The 20,617-nt window shown below is 57.5% G+C and overlaps 3 protein-coding genes across 3 annotated transcripts; 2 read left to right on the plus strand and 1 right to left on the minus strand.

The window, feature by feature from the left end:
* Positions 1-272: 272 nt before the first annotated feature.
* Positions 273-10,036, minus strand: INTS11 (integrator complex subunit 11). The gene is made up of 17 exons (XM_007945402.2): positions 10,009-10,036; positions 6,669-6,766; positions 6,312-6,385; positions 5,570-5,798; positions 3,409-3,507; positions 3,291-3,325; positions 2,787-2,925; positions 2,483-2,547; positions 2,210-2,399; positions 1,799-1,882; positions 1,528-1,617; positions 1,265-1,427; positions 1,021-1,128; positions 871-932; positions 631-773; positions 428-557; positions 273-338 (listed from the first exon to the last, which is right to left on the minus strand). Exons 1-17 carry the CDS (start codon positions 10,034-10,036, stop codon positions 273-275), a joined length of 1,803 nt encoding a protein of 600 aa, XP_007943593.1.
* Positions 10,037-12,738: 2,702 nt separating this feature from the next.
* LOC103200828 (ceramide-1-phosphate transfer protein) lies at positions 12,739-13,729 on the plus strand. Its single transcript, XM_007945404.1, has 2 exons — positions 12,739-12,860; positions 13,207-13,729. The coding sequence occupies exons 1-2, from the start codon at positions 12,739-12,741 to the stop codon at positions 13,727-13,729; spliced, it is 645 nt and encodes a 214-aa protein (XP_007943595.1).
* A 2,301-nt stretch (positions 13,730-16,030) lies between these two features.
* On the plus strand, positions 16,031-19,408 carry TAS1R3 (taste 1 receptor member 3). The gene is made up of 6 exons (XM_007945506.1): positions 16,031-16,221; positions 16,362-16,662; positions 16,738-17,520; positions 17,652-17,855; positions 18,096-18,216; positions 18,423-19,408. The coding sequence occupies exons 1-6, from the start codon at positions 16,031-16,033 to the stop codon at positions 19,406-19,408; spliced, it is 2,586 nt and encodes an 861-aa protein (XP_007943697.1).
* The last annotated feature ends 1,209 nt before the right edge of the window (positions 19,409-20,617 follow it).

Below are 20,617 nucleotides of genomic sequence, written 5' to 3' on the forward strand. Positions count from 1 at the left end.
GAGGCTGATGTTTACTGGAAACTATCCCCATTTCCCAGGAGGCCCAGAGAGACAAATAAAGGCCCAGAAGAGGCAGCAGAGCCCATTTATTTCACTGGAAGTGCCTTCTTGGCAGGAGTGCCCACACTAGGCCTTGTTCCAATGCTGGGAGGTCAGAGGCTCTGCTCACCCAGAAGGACATAGCAGGCAGACTCCCAGGTACTGATGCTGTCCTAGGGGTGGAGCCTGGGCCTTCAGGAGGTGGAGGCAGAGGTGGCAGGTCTGGTGGGTCCTCAGCTAGGAGCCTGGGGAAGGCCCTTCTTCAGCAGTGATGTGAGGTAGCTCCCCAGCTCCTCATCCTGCAAGAAAGCAAGGGGGCAGCTACAGCAGGCCCTGCCTGCCCTCAGCACTGCTGCCCCAGGAGCACTGCGTCTCTGCAGCCACCTACCTGGTAGGTCCAAGAGACCAGCAGCACCTTGGTGCCTGGGTCCTCTGAGTGCGCAGCTGCTTGGATAAGGATGGACTCGACAGTCACCGAGCCATCTGGCAGGTGCTGCACGCAGTGGTCCTTCAAGATGCTGTGGGAAGGGGGTATGGTGAATGCTTGCCCTAGGGCTGGGACAGGGCAGGGGGCTGGGGCAGGGCTGTCACCTCTTGAGGTGGCTGTAGACACGCATCACTGTCTCCTGCTCCTTTCGGGCATCATGCAGGTGTACACGACAGGTGAAGCGCAACTGGTGCTCAGCCAGTCCCAGCTCTTTGAGGGCTTGTTCTGAGGATACCAGCCGGAAGTTCTGCAGGGGCAGGGCAGGACAGGGTCAGGGAGCATGGAGTGTGGGAACACAGGGTCAGGGCCCCCTTCTTGTACAGGGTCCATCCACCTGTACTCACACTGTCCTTCATGATCAGGGTGCCCTGTAGCAGCCGGGGCTTCTTTGCATCGGGGAGCAGCCCTATGGGCAAGAACCATAGCTGCAAACTGGGAAGCTGCCCACTCTGCTGTCCAACATACCCTACCCTGCACCTTGCTGCCTGCCATACCCTGTGCCATCTCCCGCTTCAGCAACCCCAGTGAGATGCCCACAGGGATGCTGGGGCTCGTAGGCAGAGTAACCGTCTCGCCATTGGCTGGCATGTAGCAGTTCATTCCTGGGCAGGTAGGAAAAGCAGGTATCAGTCCAGGCCTGGCCAGCCCTGCCCATAGCTGGCCCTGCCAGCACCCCCTTCCACAGTGGGCTCCCCTCTGCAGCAGGCCCTTGCTCCAGCTGCCCCGTCCAGTGCCTACGGAACTCCTGCTCGATCTTCTGCTTCAGGAACTCCATCTTCTTGGCCTCGCCATGCACCAGGAGCACGTGCTCAGGCTCCGCCTGCCCAATGAGCTGCATGATGCCCTTGGCATCAGCGTGTGCACTGAATGACATGTATTCCACCTGCATCTTGACCTCCAGCTGCAGGGCAGATTACAGTGGTCACCACCACCACTGGGCCCTACCCACCCCAGGGGTTGCCGCCCACCCCACCAAGCCCCTGGGTGGAGCAGATGCTCACCACCTGCCGCCCCTCCATCTCCAGCTTGCGCTGCCCACTGAGAATCTTGTGCCCTACGGTGCCCTGCACACAATAGCCAGGCATGATAACCTGTAGAGGCCGGAAGAGAAACGGAGTGTGTAGCACCTGCAGACCTGCTGCCTCAGGCTCTTCCCACCTGACCAGCAGACCCCACCCGCCGACAATCCCTGCAGCAGAGCCTACCAGGCTCAGGGTCTCCTGCCCGCACCACGACGGCTGGTGCGTAGGAACCCCATTCCTAGACCCTTACCATGTTCTTCTCGTTCCCCGCCCACTTCCGGAAGATCTGCAGAGACTGACCAGCGTGTAGCATCCCTGGTGTGGCAAACACCACCTGGGGGTGGGTATGGGGGTGGTCAGTACACAAGGGCACCCCCTGGGAGTCTGGATCCACCACAGAACCAGCCAGGCACAGCACCTCCCAGAGCCTGACTCAGCCCCTTGCTCCCATCTGGAGTTTCCACTGTTGTCCCGTCTGGTTCTCTAACACATGTATGTGACTCCCCCAGGATGTCAGCATGCAGGATCCCTCTCTCCCCCACTGCCCATCAGTCCCATGCAGGTGGACACGCAGACCCTCAGTCTAAAGCTCCCAGCCTTGTCCCCAGCATCAGGCACAGTGTGGCAGCCCCTGCCCACACCCTCCCTACCAAGTCCTCACCATTGGGCCTGGGTTGTCTGCAAATGCTCGGTCAAAGGCCTTGATGTGCTTGAACTCAAACATGTTCCTCTGGACAAAGGTTTTCCGGATCTTCTGGTTGGTCCAGGTGATGAAGAGCTTGTAGTAGTGGTTGGCCTTCTCAGTCAGACCCGTGGAGAAGTAGATGGGTGCCTTCAGGTTCATTCGCTCCCTGCAGACCCACCCAGCTCTGTCAGTACAGCAGCCCTGGGCACCCTTCTCCCACATGGCCAGACCAGTCCTGACCACACCTACCAGAAGGTCTCCAGTAGGATGCAGAGCTCCTGGGCGCGGCCTAGCGCAAATACAGGGATCAGCACCTGGCAAGGCACGGCGGGGTCATGGGGGCTGGTGAGGCAGGAAACCCTGGCCACACCCACAGCATGGCAGGCCATGCAGTGCTCACCATGGCCACCCTCACAGGAAGCAGCCAGGCCACCCACACTAGTGGGTCTAATAGCCAGAAGCCCTACGTCTCAAGGAGGGCAAGACCAGGCACCCTTGGGGACTACAGCTGCATAGACCCGAGGGCCTACCCACACTGTTGGCCAGTGATCACCTTCCCACCACGTTCCACAGTCTCATGGACCTTCTTCAGGAAGTCCCTCTCACGGCAGCGCTTGGAATCACGGATGGTCGTGGCATATGTGGACTCCGTGATAAGCAGGTTGGGGCGGCACCGGTCGATCCAGGCAGCCCTGGGGCAAAGGTGGGAGAAACTGTTCCTACAGTGCAGGCCCCTGCCCATCTCCTCAAGCTGACTGGAGGGAGTCACACAGCACCATATGCCCACAGGATTGAGGGCAGCTGGCCCCAGCCCCACTCGGTCAGCAGCCATATGGGTCCCTCCCACAACGAGCCAGCTTCCTGTCCAACTGGTCCCAACAACAGGGGCATCAGCTCATAGAAGGTAGGGAGCAGAAGGAGGAGGAGGCAGCCCAAGGGTGGAGGAGATGCCCAAGGGATACTGGTGTGGTGCCCACTGGTTTCTCAGGCCTCCCAAGGAGGCTGGGCTCCAGGGGGAGAACCCCCACCAAGTGACACAAATGTACTGGCTACTCACCCCAAGTGTCGGTCCGGAGTCATGTTATAATCACCCTGATGGAGAAGAATGGTGTTGAGGAGGGGCCCTGTCCCATTGAGAGCCCACAACCCTACCATGGCCCAAAGCTTCCACTGACCGTGTAAACCACAGACTCTGAGCCCACTTTAATCTGGAACATGGCTGCTCCTAGCACGTGGCCCGCATAATAGGCCTTGATTTCCAGTTCATCATCCACCTTCGGAGGGAGAAGACAGAGTTCAGGCCTGAATGCTGTGCTAGGCAGGATGGCAGTCAAGAAAAGAGCAGAGGGGCTGGGAAGGCCAGTGAGGAGGTGGGAGGGATGGGGGCTGGCAGCAGATCATATCACTCTGAGCCTCCCGTTATCTTGTTTTTCACACACAATGTCCAGTACTTGTAATTAACCAGACCCAAGAGAAGAGATGTGAACAAGAGAAACCACAAACTAAAGAAATGGGCTCCGGGTTGATATAATCAGAGCTAAAAGACAGGATGAAGAATTTGGTAAAAAAATTAAAAAAAAAAAAAGCAATTCTAAGGCCAAAAATTATACTAAACCGAACTAAGGACTCGGTGGATTTTGTTCAAGAGTAGATGACAAGTAACCAGAGAGAAAAGTACTGACGTATTCAAAAGACACATCCAGCACACAGCACAGACAGAAGGATGGAAATGCCAAGGGCAGGTAAGAGATGCAGGTCTGGAGACTGAGACCTGCTGTTCCACAGCCGGAGCCCCCAGGGGCACAGGACCAAGACCGAAGCAGAAGCAACTTCTAAAGCAATCTGATGATAGGCATCCAGCCAGAATTGAGAAGAAGACTTTGAGCTAAATAAGAAGAAAACCAAACACAGGCCCATCTCAGAGCAACCACAAACACCAAAGAAAGAAACACCCTTCCCAACAGCAGACTGAATGGTAGGAAAATAACCACCAGCCTAGCATGCTAGACTCAATGAAACAAGTCCTTCAAAGAAAGAGGGTAAAATAAATACATCTGCAGACTAATGAAAACAGAGAGAACTCAGCCTCACCAGGCAGGAGGTGAACCATCCCGAATAGAAGGGTGAAGGCTGCATGGCGTGGTGAGGAACAGGGACCAGGCTGCACGGACAAACCTAAGCGCTGGCGACCCAGCACAGCCAACCACGTCTTACTGGGTCTGAAGAGAGCAAGTAACATGAAGTGTGTGGAGTCCTGGATATACTTCCTAATCTCTACCAGTGAGCAACGGTAAGACAGCACGTAATTACCAACTGCCTAAAAGGGAAAATGGAATAAAATAAACCCAAAAAAAGACAATGAAGGAAAGAGGAAAAAAAAAGAAAAGGCAAGGCAAGCAGGAAGCAAAGGGTAAGATGGGACATTTAAACCCTAATGTATCAGGAATGTATTCAATTTAGTGGTGTCTAAATGTTCTGTCTGGTAGCATAGTGCCTAAGGCACTTGACTGCTCACCAGAAGGCTGGTGGTTCAAACCCACCAGCCACTCCTCGGAAGGAAGGTTGGGCAATCCTACTTCCGTAGGGATACTGCCTCGGAAACCCAAGGAGGGGTCGCTATGAGTCGGGCCGACTCGATGGCAAACAACAACAACAACAAATGTTCTGTCAGAAAGGTAGGTCACAGGCTGGGTGAAAAACAAAGCCCAGTGGCTTTTGTTTTGTGAAAGAGCCACACCTAAAACATGAAGCAGAAAGTAGAAAGATGGAATGAGGCAGAGCACTCAAACACTGACGACAACGAGAAAATGCTATAACTGTATTACCAGGAAAGTAGACTTGAAGGCAAAAAGCATTATTGAAAATATGAAGACAAACTTCAATTGATAAAAGTTCCAACTGGAAGAATAAAATAATCTACAATGTGTAAGAACCTTCTAACACAGGACACGATGCATGAAACAAAGCCCACAGACCATGGTGAGAAATCAGTCAAACCCACGATTAGGGGAAATGTTCCTGAATCTGCCCTCTTCCGACTCCCTCCCGGGTCCCTCCCACACAGCTCTGGAGATGGAGCCCACACCCCGAGGTCATCCTGAGCACCCACCAAGGCCCACCCATCTCACCCCAGAGCTCCCAGCATGTGCTGATGGACCCTGAGGCCCCAGTGCCCACGTGTACCCCAACCTCTGCACCGGCTAATGTGGAGCCCAGGCTAAGTGGTTGCTGACTGTTGCTTATGGTGGCCCAAGAGCCAGACAGTGGAGGGAGTGAGCATAGCCAGTGTGGCCCAAGGTGACTCAGGACGTGCAGGTGGGCCAGCTCAGGCCTGACCTGGACAGTCTGGTGCAGGTGGACGGCCACCACCTTCTTCATGCAGTCCTTGATCATCTGGGAGGTGAAGAAGTTGGCCTCGCCCTTCTTGTCCACAGCAATCTTGCGGTAGTCCTCCAGCAGGATGGGGCAGATGGCCTGGGTGGGGGGCGTCATGTAGATGGGCCCATCGTAGCCCACCATCTCGCTGAAGTAGGGGAGGGCCCCACAGTGGTCCAGGTGAAAGTGGCTGTGGGAGGCAGGGTGCTTAGCCTGGGGCACTGGCCCCCCAAGTGCCTGCTGTGCAGTAGATGTGGTTCTAAGTATTGGGTACACAGGAAGGAGTACAGCAACACACAAATCACTGACGGCTTACAAAGAATCTTAAATGAAAGCCTGGGCGGGAGAAGAGTGCTGACTTCAACAGGTCAAGGAGACCTTGCTGCAGAGGTGACACGTGCCCTGGGCGGCAGGAGGTAGAGGTAGGGCCAGGGCAGAGGGAAGGTTCCCGTGCACATCTGTGAACGAAGAGGCTGTAGGGTGAGTAGAAGGCTGAAGAGGAACCAGGGTGGAGCCTGGTCTTCCAGGGGACACCCTCAGGCACAGCCCATGGGCACACATTGCACAGGGGGCCCCTGGTAGGCCACCACCTCATAGCCTGAGGCCTCCCAGGTGTAAAATGTTGTCCTGGAGTCTGGCAGGGAAGGGGGCACTGGCAGCAGTAGTTGGCAGAGGAGGGACCCATCAACATGGTGCCACTCACCTGATAATTACGCAATCGAGGTAATCAGTCAGCCGGCCATTTTGGGTAATGTAGGAGAAGTCGGGGAAGCGCCTCTGTAGAAATGCCAAAGAGAGGGGTCAGAATGCAGCAGGTCAACCCTTATGTCCACAGAGCAGGCAGCCAGAGCATTAGAAGGGGGATCAGGGCACAGAGGCAACAAAAGAGCAGGGGCTGGACCTGGGACACTAGCACCCCTCCCCAAATCTGAGGGGGCAGGCAGCTCTGAAGCCACTTCTCCATACCTCACTGCCATCTAAGGCCTGGGAGAGCATGGTGAGGGGCCTGCTGCCTGGGCCAGGCAGGTGATGAACCCTCCATGGAACCAGTGGGACTCACATCATCATTGAAGCCCATGTGCATCCCACAGTCTAGCATGACGTTCTTGCCCGCGATGGAGACCAGGATGCAGCTGCGGCCCACGTCCTGGCCAGCCCCTGCTCAAGGAGTGAGGGTGAGGAGGCCTGCCCCACTTCCCACCCACAACCAGGCTCCAAGCACTGCCCACAACCCCAAGTCCCCCACAACCCCAGGTCCTCAGCCTGCCTGTCCCACCTCCTCCCAGACCCCTCAAAGAGCCCTCACGGACTGAAGCTGGACCCCTGCAGCCACTGAGGAGGATGAGTGAGGAGGAACAGCCAGGACACTGACTGCATGCAGCCTTCCCACCTGGTGCACAACTTTCGCAGCTTGAGGTGGGGTGCCAAGACCTCTGCAGAGTATGTGTGGTGGGGGGCACCCATGTTGGTAGCAAGTGTGCAGGGTGGCTGGCACTCCATACCAGATAAGAGACTCAGATACATGCCTATCACCACCGTGCCTGGCTGGGTCATGGGAGAAGCCCCTTACTGCTCAGGGTTGCAACTTGCCCACTGGGGTGCACAACCTTGTAGGCCAGGGGATGGGTAACATTTAGCACTCAACAGAGGCAAGATGGTGCTCAAGGGCCACACAGCATCCTCCCCAAGGCCCTTGGCAGCCTGCAGACAGGGGGCCCTTCCCACGACCACTCCCAGGATGGCAGAGGCCTGGGTGCCCAAGGTCTGGGTAACTGAATGGGGGGGGCATCAGTCTCTTATCTGGCTACGGCCAGCCAGAATGGCTATGGTTGGCCACAGCACAAACACCCCACCCTGGGCTGCAGTGGCACCCCTGCCCACAGCTCCTAGGTCTGAAGGGTCCACAAGAGAAGGGACCGTCAGAGGGTCTGACAGCAGCAGACGATGCTCTTCTGAAATCCCAAGTCCCTCCCTTTGCCAGATGCCCAAATGTCCGACTGGGCTACAGTGGCCTCTGACAACAGCAGCCTCTTGCCCTGCCTGCCCACCTCCCGTGGTCCCACCCCTATCCCACGTGATCTGGGGTCTTCCAAGTATGCTCTGCCCTCCACTGGAGCCATGAGCCCCACAGCCAGGCCAGTCTGTCTCCTACCAGTGGCATCTATAGCCCTGAGCTGTGCCTGGCTCACGGAGCCCACTGACAAATGACTGTGGAGGGGAGGGCCACCATTCACAGACCAGGAAGTAAGGACTCGAGCAGTTTCAAGATCCACCCAGGGCACATGGACTTGATGAGTCAGGGCTGTTTTCTGACCCAACAGCCATCTCTTAGGGCCTGCCCATCCTGCTTCCCTACAGGACCCATAAAAATCATAGAGAAAAGTGGGGAGCAGAATACAGGGCACACAGAAGGGCAAGACTTAGTTAGGAAGGAACAAAGAAAACGGAAAGCCCTGTCCACATGGAGCATGCATTCCAAGTCAACAAGGGACGATGAACTCATAAACAAGAACCACGTTCTGGGCATCAGACGGTGACAGCCGCTAATGGCAGAGTGGAGATGGCACAGGGATGGTGGGGGTGCAGACACTGCAGCACCACAAGGATGTCCTCCCAAAAACACAACTTTAGGGGATGGGGGACCAGCTGTAACTGGCAAAGGGAAAATGGATGAGCAGGAGGGGTTTGTTTTGATGATGCTGGGCCAATCTTGGGGGCAACCCAGGTGCAGATGTGGGGCAACTGAAGCCATGAAAAAGGACCGTCAGGCAGAGCAGGCATGGGGAAAGGGGCCAAGTGGGAGAGGGGCAGGAAAGGAGGAACCCAGGGAAGCCTCTAGAGAGCAACAGGGGAGGCATGGGCCTGCAGTGGCTGAGGGGACCCCACGCCACATCTGCCAAAAAGGCTGTGGAGGTGGCACCGCTATGGAGGGGTGGGGTGGGGTATGCACTCTGCTCTGGTGGTCAAGGGTGGGACATTTCCTTTGACTCTGTCAAGACCTGCAGAGCTGAGAAGCCTTGGAGCTAAGCTCAGCATCTGTACTAGGGGCAGAGGTAGGGGTGAGTTGAGGGGTGGCTCACTGAAGAGATGCTCATGGCCATGGGAACAGACCACCCAGGGAAAGAGGCAGGTTCTAGAATGGCACTGGGCACATAGAGAGCCCAGGGAATCCACAGGGTAGCCCCAGCTACTTCTGGGACCTTAGGTTGGAGTGAGTCTTTTTTCCTCAGCACTGTTAAACCAGCTGCCAGAGCATCAATTCTGACTCATGCTGACCCCATGTAAATCAAAGCAGAACTGTGCTCCATAGGGCTGTCAATGGCTGATTTTTTTAAAAAATTAGATCACCGGGCCTTTCTTCCAAGGCACCTCTTGGTAGAATCGAACCTCTGACCTTGTATTTAGAAGCCAAGAGCATTAACCATTTGCACGTCCAGGGCTGGCTATTACAACTTTTTAAACATACATGTGTACTTCTTACAAAAAATAAAGCTATTTTTTAATGTTGGGCTGAACTAAGGGCTGACTATTGTATTGGGTAAAGTAGGGGCTGCAGGTAACCCTGGTATGAGTTGTCAGAATAAGAGGGTGGACAGCCAAGCAAGAGGTGAGGAAGGAAAAGTGGGGACAAAGGAGACTCGAAAGATTGGTCAACGTGCAAAAGAGGCAAACATTTTGACAGAGGAAACAAGGTCATGGGTGTGAGGGACATTCTGAGTGGTCTCCCACACTACCACCCAGGGACAGTGCAACAACTGCTGAAGACCGACTTTGTGCCAAATGTAAGGGAGAGCACTTTTACCTCAGAGCCTCCCCAGATTAAGTATGCTCACACCCTCTTCATAGTCGGAACAGGTAAAGAAAGATGAAGACTTGGTATCACACAGCTACTAGCAGACTAGGCTCCAATCCCAAAGCCCTCATCTTAACTACTCTCCACAGGGCCTGCACCAGGAGGAGGAGATAGAGGAGAGGGCAGTACCTCTGTCCACAGGCTGGCAGAGCAACCTGAGGCTAGGGACAGATCCAGACCTCACTGTCCTCACCAAAATAGAGGAAACGTCATGCAGTCTCAACTCCTCACAGCACAGCTCTTAAGAGTCCAAGGAGGCTGCATCCGGGAAAGGTTCTTGAAACCAGGACCCACATGCAGGCAGTTCCACAAGGGGAAGAGAACACTGCCCGGGTTCAAACCTCCTTTAAGTCACCGAGCCTTTCTGTGAGCCAGCTACAGAGTCCCCCAAATAGGTATAAGAGTCCTTAACACCCAAGGTTGTAAAGATAAAGAGTGCAAACACTGAAGGGTTCCTGGGGTGACTGGCAGTCCCACCAAAAGGTCGTTATCACCCATTCGAGTCCTAAACTCCGCCAGCCTCTCTTGACGGCGGGTTCGAGCTTACCCAGAGGGGTAACTCTGATTTCTGGCATCTTCACTGGGCGAACTCCCAGGCACGAGGAACGTGCAGGGCCGGGCAGGGCCGATACGCCGTACCAGAGCCCCGGCCGCGTCCTCGGGATCCCGCGGGGGCTTCAGCCGGGAAGGAACAGAAGAAAATAAATGGCCGAGGGCTGCGGGGGCCCCAGTGCCCCGGGAGAAGCGCGAGCTCTGTTTCTCCGCCCCGTTTCAAAGAGATTCCACCACCCTTACACAGAAACTCCAGACCGCCGGGACCGCCGGCTCTGCAGGAGCCCGACGCGCAGCAACACACGGCGCGGGCGCACACGAAACAACGCCGACTTCTGGTCCGCTCGCCGGAAACACAGACGCGTAAGGCCTCCTGATTGGACAGCTCGCAACAAATCGTGGCGTGGCGACGGCGGCTTGGAGGTGAGCGGGGCGGACGCGGCGGGCAAGGGAGTTTGAGACAGCTGCGGCGGCGGTGGAGGTGAGCGGGTCCGGCCGGGCTCTGCGGGCCGGGCCGAACCCAACCGAGACGATCGAGACGAGTCTAGCGTCTTGGAGGAGCGGGACGCGGGTTCGAAGGGTAGCTTGTTGGGACCCCGGGCGCGGAAGCGGGGAGGGGGCACCTTCACAGAGAGCTGCGTCGGGGCGGGCGTCTGAGCCCTAGCTTCCAAGACGGCCCCCCACCAGATCCCCAAGCTTCATCCTGGTGCCCTCAGCTGGAACAGGATCCGCCCAGGGCCCGACCGCACCCTCTCCCGAATCGCAGATCCCAGCTGCCTCTGCAGCTTCCTTCAGGGGTGAGACTCCCAGACAGGGACCCAAACTGCTGGGTGGACCCAACTCCCACCCATAGATAGGCCTGGGCGCCAGGTCACCCACTCTGCTGCCAGGACTCCAGCCTGCTGTCAGTCACAGAATTCCTGTACCCAGGCTGCCCTCCCTCCCAGCCCTGACCTTGGGGTTGCAGCTGCCCCCTGGGGAGTCTAGATAGGGCTCCTGCAATCACCTTGCCTGAGTTGGGAGACTGCCCACTTTTCCTGTCACAGACTGACAGCTCTGAAAGGCTCATTGGCAGCTCTTTGCAGGCTACTGGCTCAGATCCTGAGCAGGAAGGCCCAGCGGCAGGATGTCTGGTGGTCAGGAAGGAGCGCTGGAAACTCAGAGCCCATCTCTTCAGTGAACAGAGAACTGAGGCCCTGAGGGGACACTGCCTAAAGTCTCAGGGCACCATCTTCCTGAACCCAGGCTCTACTTTCCCCCATACTTGAAACCACAGCGAGTTCACCTTTAAGGACTCCACACCTTTAGACACAGCGAACTCACTGGTTAGGGCTCCACCCAGAGCCAGGCATGTGGCCAAACCTGTGAGGCCTGCAGGACGTCAGCACCTACTGCTTCCCCCAGCAGCTGGGCAGTGGACAGGACAGGGCATGCTGACCCCTTTTTCCCCAGTGAAGGGTTGTAGGATGGTTGATGACCTAGTCACTGAGTGAGAAGCAGAACAGGAAACCAGGTGTCCTTGTGGCTGGGACTCTCAACACAGCTAGTCTTCTCCATGTTGGGCACCCCATGGTGGGGAGGCCAGGTCAAGGCTCCAAGCACTGAGGAACACAGGAACCCCCAGGCACAAGTTTGTCTTGGACACAAGGTAACATGTGGCTGAGTTTCCAGGCTCCATTGCAGGTTGGCCTCAGATGTCAGGCTGAGGCCCTTGAGACAGTGCACCCAGGGAGGGAAGGGCTGAAGTGCCCACTGGCACCCGTTCTTGTGTGGGCACTCAAGTGTTGTGGAGCAACATATGAGCATGTCCAGGTCTAGAGCAGTGCCTTCTTCGCAGCCTCTGGCCTTTGGACACTTCTGGCAGGTTCCCTGGGGCTGGAGGAAGGGCCTGTCTTGAGAATATGGTAAGCTCTTTGGCCCTGTAGCCCTCCTGCAGGAACAAGTAGAATTTCATCACAAGAGTGAAAAGATGGGTGTCTATCTGTCTGTCCAGCAGACATGGTTCCACAGCCACTGCTCTGGTCCTGAGGTGATGGAGGAAGGAGGGAGGCTGCCCAGTTGTTCCTGCCTGCCTCCTGCCTTGCACCCCTGCTCCTCCTTCCATGAGGTTCATCACTTCACCCACTGCATCAGACTTTGCTGTGTTTACTGCTTGTTATCCATTCTTCCCATTAGAACATCACCTTGATAGGGCAGGGCTCACCTGTTCACAATGAGTCTCAATGGCCTAGAACAGTGCTGGACCTTGGTAGTGGCTCAGTAAGTGTTCCTCCAGCAGTAAAAACAGACACACACTATAGTGAGAGAAAGATGGCAAATAAGCCCACAAGTAAGATAGTGGCTAGGGTGCAGACCACAGGGAAACATAGCAGGGGATCTGTGGAAGCCAGGGAGGGTCTGCTACACCAGCAGGTGATCAGGGACAGCCTTGCCGAGACCTGGATGGAGATCTGTGGATGAAGGTTCCAGGCAAGAGTGCAGCAGGGCAAAGGCCTCAAAGCATGGACAGGGGCAGGGGCAGGTGGCATGGCATGTCTTTCCAGATATGCCAACCTCAGGAAGAATTCTATTCTAGGAGGTGATGCACCATTGTAGGGCTCTGAGCAGGGAGTTCGTGATCCTAGTTATTTCCTTCTCCTCCCACCCTTTTCCCACTCGGGGGAAAAACTCACTTCAGAACTAGCTGACTTAGAGCGACATTCATGTGTTTCAGTTCCTGTTGAAAATGGATGATTCAGAGACAGACTTCAACTTGAAAGTTGTCATGGTCAGTTTCAAGCAGTGCCTCAATGAGAAAGAGGAGATCCTGATGGACCACTACCTCAGTGGCTGGCGGGGGCTGGTGAAGTATGTGCCTGCACGGGGCGCCCTGTTGGCTGGCCGCAGCCCCAGAGATGGCAAGGGACTGGCATGGGGCGGGACTTTCCTGGCCAAAGGTCCCCGTCTCTGATCCCTGCATTCTTGCCTACCCACTGGGGACAGAGCCAGGCACTGGCAATAAGGTTGGCCGCACCTGCTTTCCTTTGAGGGATATGCCTGGGCCCCATGCCTTTGGGAGGAGGGGCCCAGGACAGGGCTCCAGCCCTCATAGCCTTGACGGAAGAGAGGAGCTGCAGACCCTGCCCGACCCTGCCCCCTGGTGGGCATGGGGCCCTGGGAGACTCACACTGAGCTCTGCCTTTCCCTTGAGCAGGTTTCTGAACAGCCTGGGCACCATCTTCACGTTCATCTCCAAGGATGTGGTAGCAAAGCTACAGATTATGGAACAGCTGCGCAGCAGCCCACAGGGTGAACACTATGTCAGCCTGCAGTCCATGGTGACCTATGAAGTAAGCCACCAGCTTGTAGACCTGCAGCGGCGTGCACACCACCCAGACTCGGGTTGTCGCACTGTACTGCGGCTGCACCGTGCCCTGCACTGGCTACAGCTCTTCTTGGAGGGGCTGCGTGCCAGCCCCGAGGACGCCCGCACCTCCACGCTCTGCACTGACTCCTACAATGCCTCACTGGCCACCCACCACCCCTGGGTCGTGCGCCAGGCTGTCACCGTGGCTTTCTGTGCCCTGCCCACGCGCAAGGTCTTCCTGGAGGCCATGAAGGTGGGGCCGCCCGAACAGGCCGTAGTGATGCTGAGCGAGGCGCTGCCCTTCCTTGAGCGCGTTTACGACATCACCCAGAAGCTCTATGCAGAGCACATGCTGCTGGACTTGCCCTAGTATAGCAGGCAGGGTTGTGCAAGATCCTCTCAGCTGTGTCCTCCTTCGTGCAGGGGCAGCCTGACAGAGAAGCAGGCATAGGCCATCTGCTCCCACACCATCCTGGTCAGGGTGTGGCCATCCCATGTTCCCTGGGCATCTCAGCAGATGTCTGTTCCACCCGGCTTACAGAGATGCTGGGAGCAGAACAGTGGTAGGGGATCAGGGTGGTGAGTGCTCACCACTGCAGCCTAGCAGTACCCCACCTGCTGGTGTCTGTGAAGTGGTAGTCATAGTCATGAGAACTTGAAGACCTCTTCCCTGGTGCCCCAGCTGTATGTGTCCTTCCTACGCCTGCCTCAGGCCACTGTGCATGCTGCTGAGTGGCCCCTGTGCCTGCCCAGGTGTGAGACCTGGGCTGCCGATTGCCAGGCCAAGGAGGGGACCTCTGGGCTGCAGTCTGAGCACCATGGGCTGCTCTCCATTGCCACCACCTGGTTGGCCTCTCCAGATGCTGAGCAGACCCAGGGCCCATGGTGACAGCTCATGCTAAACCACCTTCCATGCTCCCTGCAGATCTAGCTTCTGAGGACAGCAAGTGCCTCCCCTGGCAGCCACCTGTGGTCTGCACAGCCCTGAGGGCCCCCCCCAGGAGCCACGTGCTGCTGGGCCAAGGTGTCTCTTGCCCCAACTTCTCAAAATACTGAGTCCCCTCCCCTGCCTTTTGCTGCCCCCAGCATGGTGCTCCAGCCTGGGCCTGGCCCAGGGAGGGTCCTGGGACCGTTGTCCTTAGGCCAGGTAAGCAGACAGCCTCTCCTACCAGCTCTACTCCCAGGATGTGGGGCCTCAGGGACTGCACACAGAGCATACATGTACCGGTGAAGATTTTGGGTGGACTTGACTGGGAAATTGTAATGCATGGTGGGCATTCTATTATGAATAAATCATATTTACTGGACTTCTGCAGATGGGAATGTTGGGTGCTCCAGCCATCTACTTACCAAATGGGGTGGAGCCTAGGGCCACACCAGGAGGGGCGTGAAAGGGGCCTGGTGGTGGGTGGCCCTGGAAAGGCCCAGGATGGGTGCTCCACCACCCAGAAAAAGCACGTGTGTGCACGTGTGTGTATACATTGTCAGATATGTATGTACACAGTCATACGTACATGCAGATAGTCATACGTGTAAGTGCACAGTTACTTTTGTAGAGGCATGGTTGTACATACACATGTGCCTGTGTGAAGTTATACATGTGCACACGCAGTGGGATCCTCCCTCACAGGGCAGGGTAGAGAGGAGGTGCCTAGATCAGCCCCCACCAACATCTATTGGAGCTGGTCAGCATTAAGACCACTTAGATCCCCTGTCAACTCCAGTAGGGTTATTTCATCAGACACTGCTAAGAACACTGCCATCTGCCCCTACAAGCTCTTGTGCCCTGGGCTCAGTGCATATCCACCACAAGCTCCAGTGTGTTGTGTGAGGTAGAGCACCCCAGACCCAGGCAGGGAAAGGGGTTGTCCAGAAGCTCAAAGGATCTGTCCGGCATGCCCACAGTGGCCCTGCCTTGCTAGGGTATGTGCACACATGCATACACAAGTACACGTGTATCCTGTGTAGCCCCCACTGCCCGCGCCTCTGTGCAGACAGCTGTGTAGGCCCATTTGTTTGGGCTTTTCCCTTGTTGTTTGCATGGATCCCTCAGGCCCAGCTGTGAGCTCTGGCCCATAACAGGCCCGTAACCTGGTCAGCTGGCACCTGCCCTCACAGGCGTGCCACGCCCAAGCAACTTATCCCCCAGCCACCTGCTGCTCTGGCTGCCCTGAGTCTGGAAGGACCATGTGCTCAATGTCCAGATGAGGCTACCCCCCTGCAGCTCCCTGATGGGTGAGGGCATGGCTTCCTGCTGGGCTGGAGAGAAGCCCACCCCACCCCCCTATATCTCTGAGCCCATCCCCCAAGTGGAGACCCTAGAGCCCTGTCTGAGCCACCCCTTTGCTCATCCTCTTCACAGGCCCCCTTGTGGTCTGCTGTGGTGTTTACAGGACTGGGGATGTGACAGTTGATGCTCAGCCTACCTGCCCTGGGTCACCCAGTGTCAGTGGCATCAGAATAAAGCCCTGTCATATGTACAAACCTGCAGCAGAGTCAGCCAGGTCATTATGAAAATGCCTGTCCCCACCCATCTCAGGGCCCCCAGGGGCTTTGCAGATGAGGACAGCAAGAATTTTGCTAAACAAATCCGCTGCCCCCTCCCTGGACTCCCTATATCTGGTCTCCACAGGGTACATCATCACCATCCCTGCTGGAGGCTGCCTGCGATATGCCCGGCCTGATTCCCTTGGGCCTTGGCCTCATGGCTCTCCTGGGCCTCACAGTGGGGGCCCCTCTGTGCCTGTCGAGGCAGCTCAGAATGCAAGGTGACTATATACTGGGCGGGCTATTCCCTATGACCTCAGCTGAGGGCACTGGCCTTGGGGACAGGACTTACCCAGAGAGCACCACTTGCAAAAGGTATGGGGCTTGGGTCCAGGGCTGGCCTTGGGGTGGGATAGGGACCAGGCTAGGGTCTGAGACTGGCCCAGGCAGCTGGTTGGGGTATTCCTGGTCCAGTGCCCTCAGCCCCACAGTGCCCTCAGCCCCACGTGTCCCAGGTTCTCGGCCCTCGGCCTGCTCTGGGCGCTGGCTGTGAAAATGGCAGTGGAAGAAATCAACAACAGGCCAGACCTGCTTCCGGGGCTGCGTCTGGGCTATGACCTGTTCGACACGTGTGCAGAGCCCCTGGTAGCCATGAAGCCCAGCCTGGTGTTCCTGGCCAAGGCAGGCAGTCGTGACATCGCCGCCTACTGCAACTACACGCAGTACCAGCCACGCGTGCTGGCTGTCATTGGGCCCTACTCCTCTGAGCTTGCCCTCATCACTGGCAAGTTCTTCAGCTTCTTCCTCATGCCCCAGGTATGCCCATTACCTGGCCTGTCCACCCCGTCCCACCCCTAGTAGCATACCCTGATGGAGGCCCTCGGCCTGCAGGTCAGCTACGGTGCCAGCACGGACCGGCTGAGTAACCGGGAGATGTTCCCATCCTTCTTTCGCACGGTGCCCAGCGACCGTGTGCAGCTGGCGGCCATGGTGGAGTTGCTGTTGGCTTTTGGCTGGAACTGGGTGGCGGCTGTGGGCAGTGATGATGAGTATGGCCGTCAGGGCCTGAGCATCTTCTCGAGCCTGGCCAGCGCCCGCGGCATCTGCATTGCCCATGAGGGCTTGGTGCCGCTGCCCCACAGACAGAGCATGCTGCCCAGCCAGGTGCAGAAAGTATTGCAGGTAGTGAACCAGAGCAGCGTGCAGGTGGTGGTGCTCTTTGCCTCTGCCCGAGCCGCCCACACCTTCTTTGGCTATAGTATCCACAGCCAGCTTGAACCCAAGGTATGGGTGGCCAGCGAGGCCTGGCTGTCCTCGAACCTGATCTCCATGCTGCCTGGCATGGCACAGATGGGCACTGTGCTTGGCTTCCTGATGCGTGGTGCCCAGCTGCCTGAGTTCCCAGGCTACGTGGCCACCCGCCTGGCCCTGGCTGCCGACCCAGCCTTCTGCACCTCACTGGATGCTGCACAGCCAGGCCTTGAAGAACACGTGGTAGGGCCACGCTGCCCACAGTGCAATCACATTACGATGATGAACCTGTCAACTGGGCTGCTGCACCACCAGACCTTTGCTGCCTACGCAGCCGTGTATGGTGTAGCCCAGGCACTCCACAACACGCTTCACTGTAACGCCTTGGGTTGCCCTGCACATGAGCCTGTGCGGCCCTGGCAGGTGAGGGTACGGCCACAGGCACCACCTGTCCCCATCTGCACACAGAGCCACAAGGAGCAGTGTTGACCCTGGGGGCTATGGGCAGACAGGTGGCTCTGGGCTCCACCCCCCATCTCCCTGCCCCCATCCAGCTCCTGGACAGGATGTACAACATGAGCTTCCAGGCCCGGGACCTGGTGCTGGCCTTCGATGCCAACGGGAACGTGGATATGGAGTATGACCTGAAGCTGTGGGTGTGGCGGGGCCAGGAGCTTGAGTTTCGCACTGTGGGCACCTTCAACGGCCAGCTCCAGCTCTACCCCTCCAAGATCGTGTGGCATACAACAGGCAACCAGGTTAAGTCGGGCACATGTCCCCTTTATGAAGTCTCAAACCACCCAGGCACAGCACCCCCACTGCCATGGGAGTATAACCCAGTGGACACTCAGGTCTGTGCCCCTGCTCACACCTCCCACCTGGTGGGCCCGCTGGGGGGCATACTTCCTACCTGCTGGGCAATGGGAAGGCACACCTCCTGTCAGGCAGCTGGAGAGGGGTGGGTCAGCAGTGGGTGGACTGAGGCTGTGCCACCCCAGGAGCCGGTGTCCCAGTGCTCACGGCAGTGCAGGAAGGGTCAGGTGCGCCGTGTGAAGGGCTCCCACTCCTGCTGCTACGACTGCATAGACTGTAGGGCTGGCACCTACAGGCACAACCCAGGTAAGCCGGGCCTCCACATGGCTGGGGGTGGGGTGAGGTAGGCAGGCACAAGCCAGGTGAGCCAGGCCACCACATGGCTGGAGGCAAGATGGGCACATAGCCTAGGGGGTTCCAGCATGTCCTGGCTCCTCAGTATCACTCCAGCCTGGGGAGGGGTGAAGCCATGCCTGCTGCCCCAGCACCCCTCTCCCCTCTCCGCCCTGCAGATGACCTCTTCTGCACCCCGTGTGGCCTTGAAGAGTGGTCCCCAGACCGGAGCACACGCTGCTTCCCCCGCAAGCCCAAGTTCCTAGCATGGGGGGAACCCATCACACTGGGGCTGCTCGTGCTTCTGGGCCTGGTGCTGGGCCTGGCACTGGCGGCGCTGGGGCTCTTCATCCACCATAGGGACAGCCCAATGGTGCGGGCCTCAGGAGGGCCACTGGCCTGCTTTGGACTCGCCTGCCTGGGCCTGGTCTGTCTCAGCGTACTCTTGTTCCCTGGGTGGCCCAGCCCTGCTAGCTGTCTTGCACAGCAGCCGCTGTCCCACCTGCCATTGACTGGCTGTCTGAGCACACTCTTTCTGCAGGCAGCTGAGACATTTGTGGAGTCAGAGCTGCCGCGGGGCTGGACAGGGTGGCTGCAGGGCTTGCTTCGGGGCCCAGGAGCATGGCTGGTGGTGCTGCTGGCCATTTCGGCAGAGGCAGGACTGTGCACCTGGTACCTGGTGGTCTTCCCACCTGAGGTGGTGACCAACTGGCAGACACTGCCCCAGGAGGTGCTGGTGCACTGCCGTGTGCGCTCCTGGGTCAGCTTTGGCCTGGTGCATGCCACCAATGCCACACTGGCCTTCCTATGCTTCCTGGGCACCTTCCTGGTGCAGAGCCGGCCCAACCGCTACAACCGTGCACGTGGCATCACCTTTGCCACACTGGCCTACTTCATTACCTGGATCTCCTTCGTGCCTCTCTTCACCAACGTGCATATAGCCTACCAACCCGCTGTGCAGATGGGTGCCATCCTCATCTGTGCCCTGGGCATCCTGGCTGCTGTCCACCTGCCCAAGTGCTACTTGCTGCTGTGGCAACCAGCACTCAATACCCCTGAGTTCTTCCTGGGGGAGGGGCCTGGGGCTGTGGGGGAAACTCGGGAAAACCAGGAATCAGTGACCCCAGGCCCCAGGAGATCACCCACAGTGAGTCCAACCCAATAGAGATCCTCAAACCAAGAGTCCCCCACACACAACCCCCAGCCTGTGCTCTGAGATCCCTCAACCCTAGGTTCTAACCCCCAGGTTAAGAGCTGTCCGTGACCTTGGGCCTGCATTTTGCACAAGGGGGCTAGGTACCCTTGAGTCAGGCTCTGTCCCTATCTCTGCTGAGTGACCCAGCCCTACTTTCTAGGAAGGCCCACATATCCCTCACAGGATTGCAGCTCTGGGGGCAGCCCACACTGGGAAAGCCCCTGGCTGGGCCATCTCAGGCCACAACTGAGCATCTCCCTGGCAGTGCCCAGCCTGGAGCACACCCAGCGATTGTGAGCTCCTCAGGAGTAGGAAGCTGGTGAAAAGGGCTGCTGGCCTGGTGCAGCCCCTCCAAAGGCCTGCCACCAATCAGGGTCTCAGTGCAAACACCACTCAGAGGAGAGGCCAGCTTCCTCTGCTTCCTGGCTCCCAAGTGGCTGGAATAGGGGAAAGGCAGCCACCAGCACCGTGGACAGAGCCCGGACAGTGGGGGGTCAGCACCGTGGCCAGCGCTAGCCTCCTAGACCCCTGGAGCCAGGAGCTAGCATCATTGACAGCCGCCTTCCAGGACCCTGGAGGCGGCCAGCACCTGGGACAGAGCCTGGCAGGCATGTGTCCATCTCAGCCTGGAGGGTCAGCTCTCATGGGCCCTGGGGACGCTGACTGGTGCCCTGCACCCCACCTCCTACAGCAGCTGCAAGAAAGTTGAACACGGCCACACATCAATCCCATAAAATTAAACGCTTTTTAGTGTTTAAAATAGCATTTACAATTACATGGAAGCAGCATTTACACGGAGCAGCTATATATTAACTATCCAGACTCTCGGACTTTGATACAGTATCTACAGCATGGCCTGTGCAGGCCAGGGCGCAGGAGGGAGACCTGGGGACCACTCCGCTTCCCCAGCCCCTGCCCTTCAGGGTCACGTCCCCCCTCTATCCTGGCCCAGCCATATGCCCTCCCCACCCCCACTATCACACTGAGCTGGCCCTTCCTCTCTCCTCCACACACTTTCAGACACCACCTGTGTGCCAAGGGCAGGGCAGGCAGAACATGCAAACCTGTTCCTACCGTCGGGGGTGGGAGCTGATCACGATCAACTCCCTGGATTGCAGGGACAGGTAATAAATAAATAAATTAGATCCTTGCCCTGGGCAGCCACAGACAGGTTCTGAT

Source organism: Orycteropus afer, unplaced genomic scaffold (assembly GCF_000298275.1).
Source record: "Orycteropus afer afer isolate SDZICR_OR568_19922 unplaced genomic scaffold, OryAfe1.0 scaffold00136, whole genome shotgun sequence".
Lineage (NCBI taxonomy): Eukaryota > Metazoa > Chordata > Mammalia > Tubulidentata > Orycteropodidae > Orycteropus > Orycteropus afer.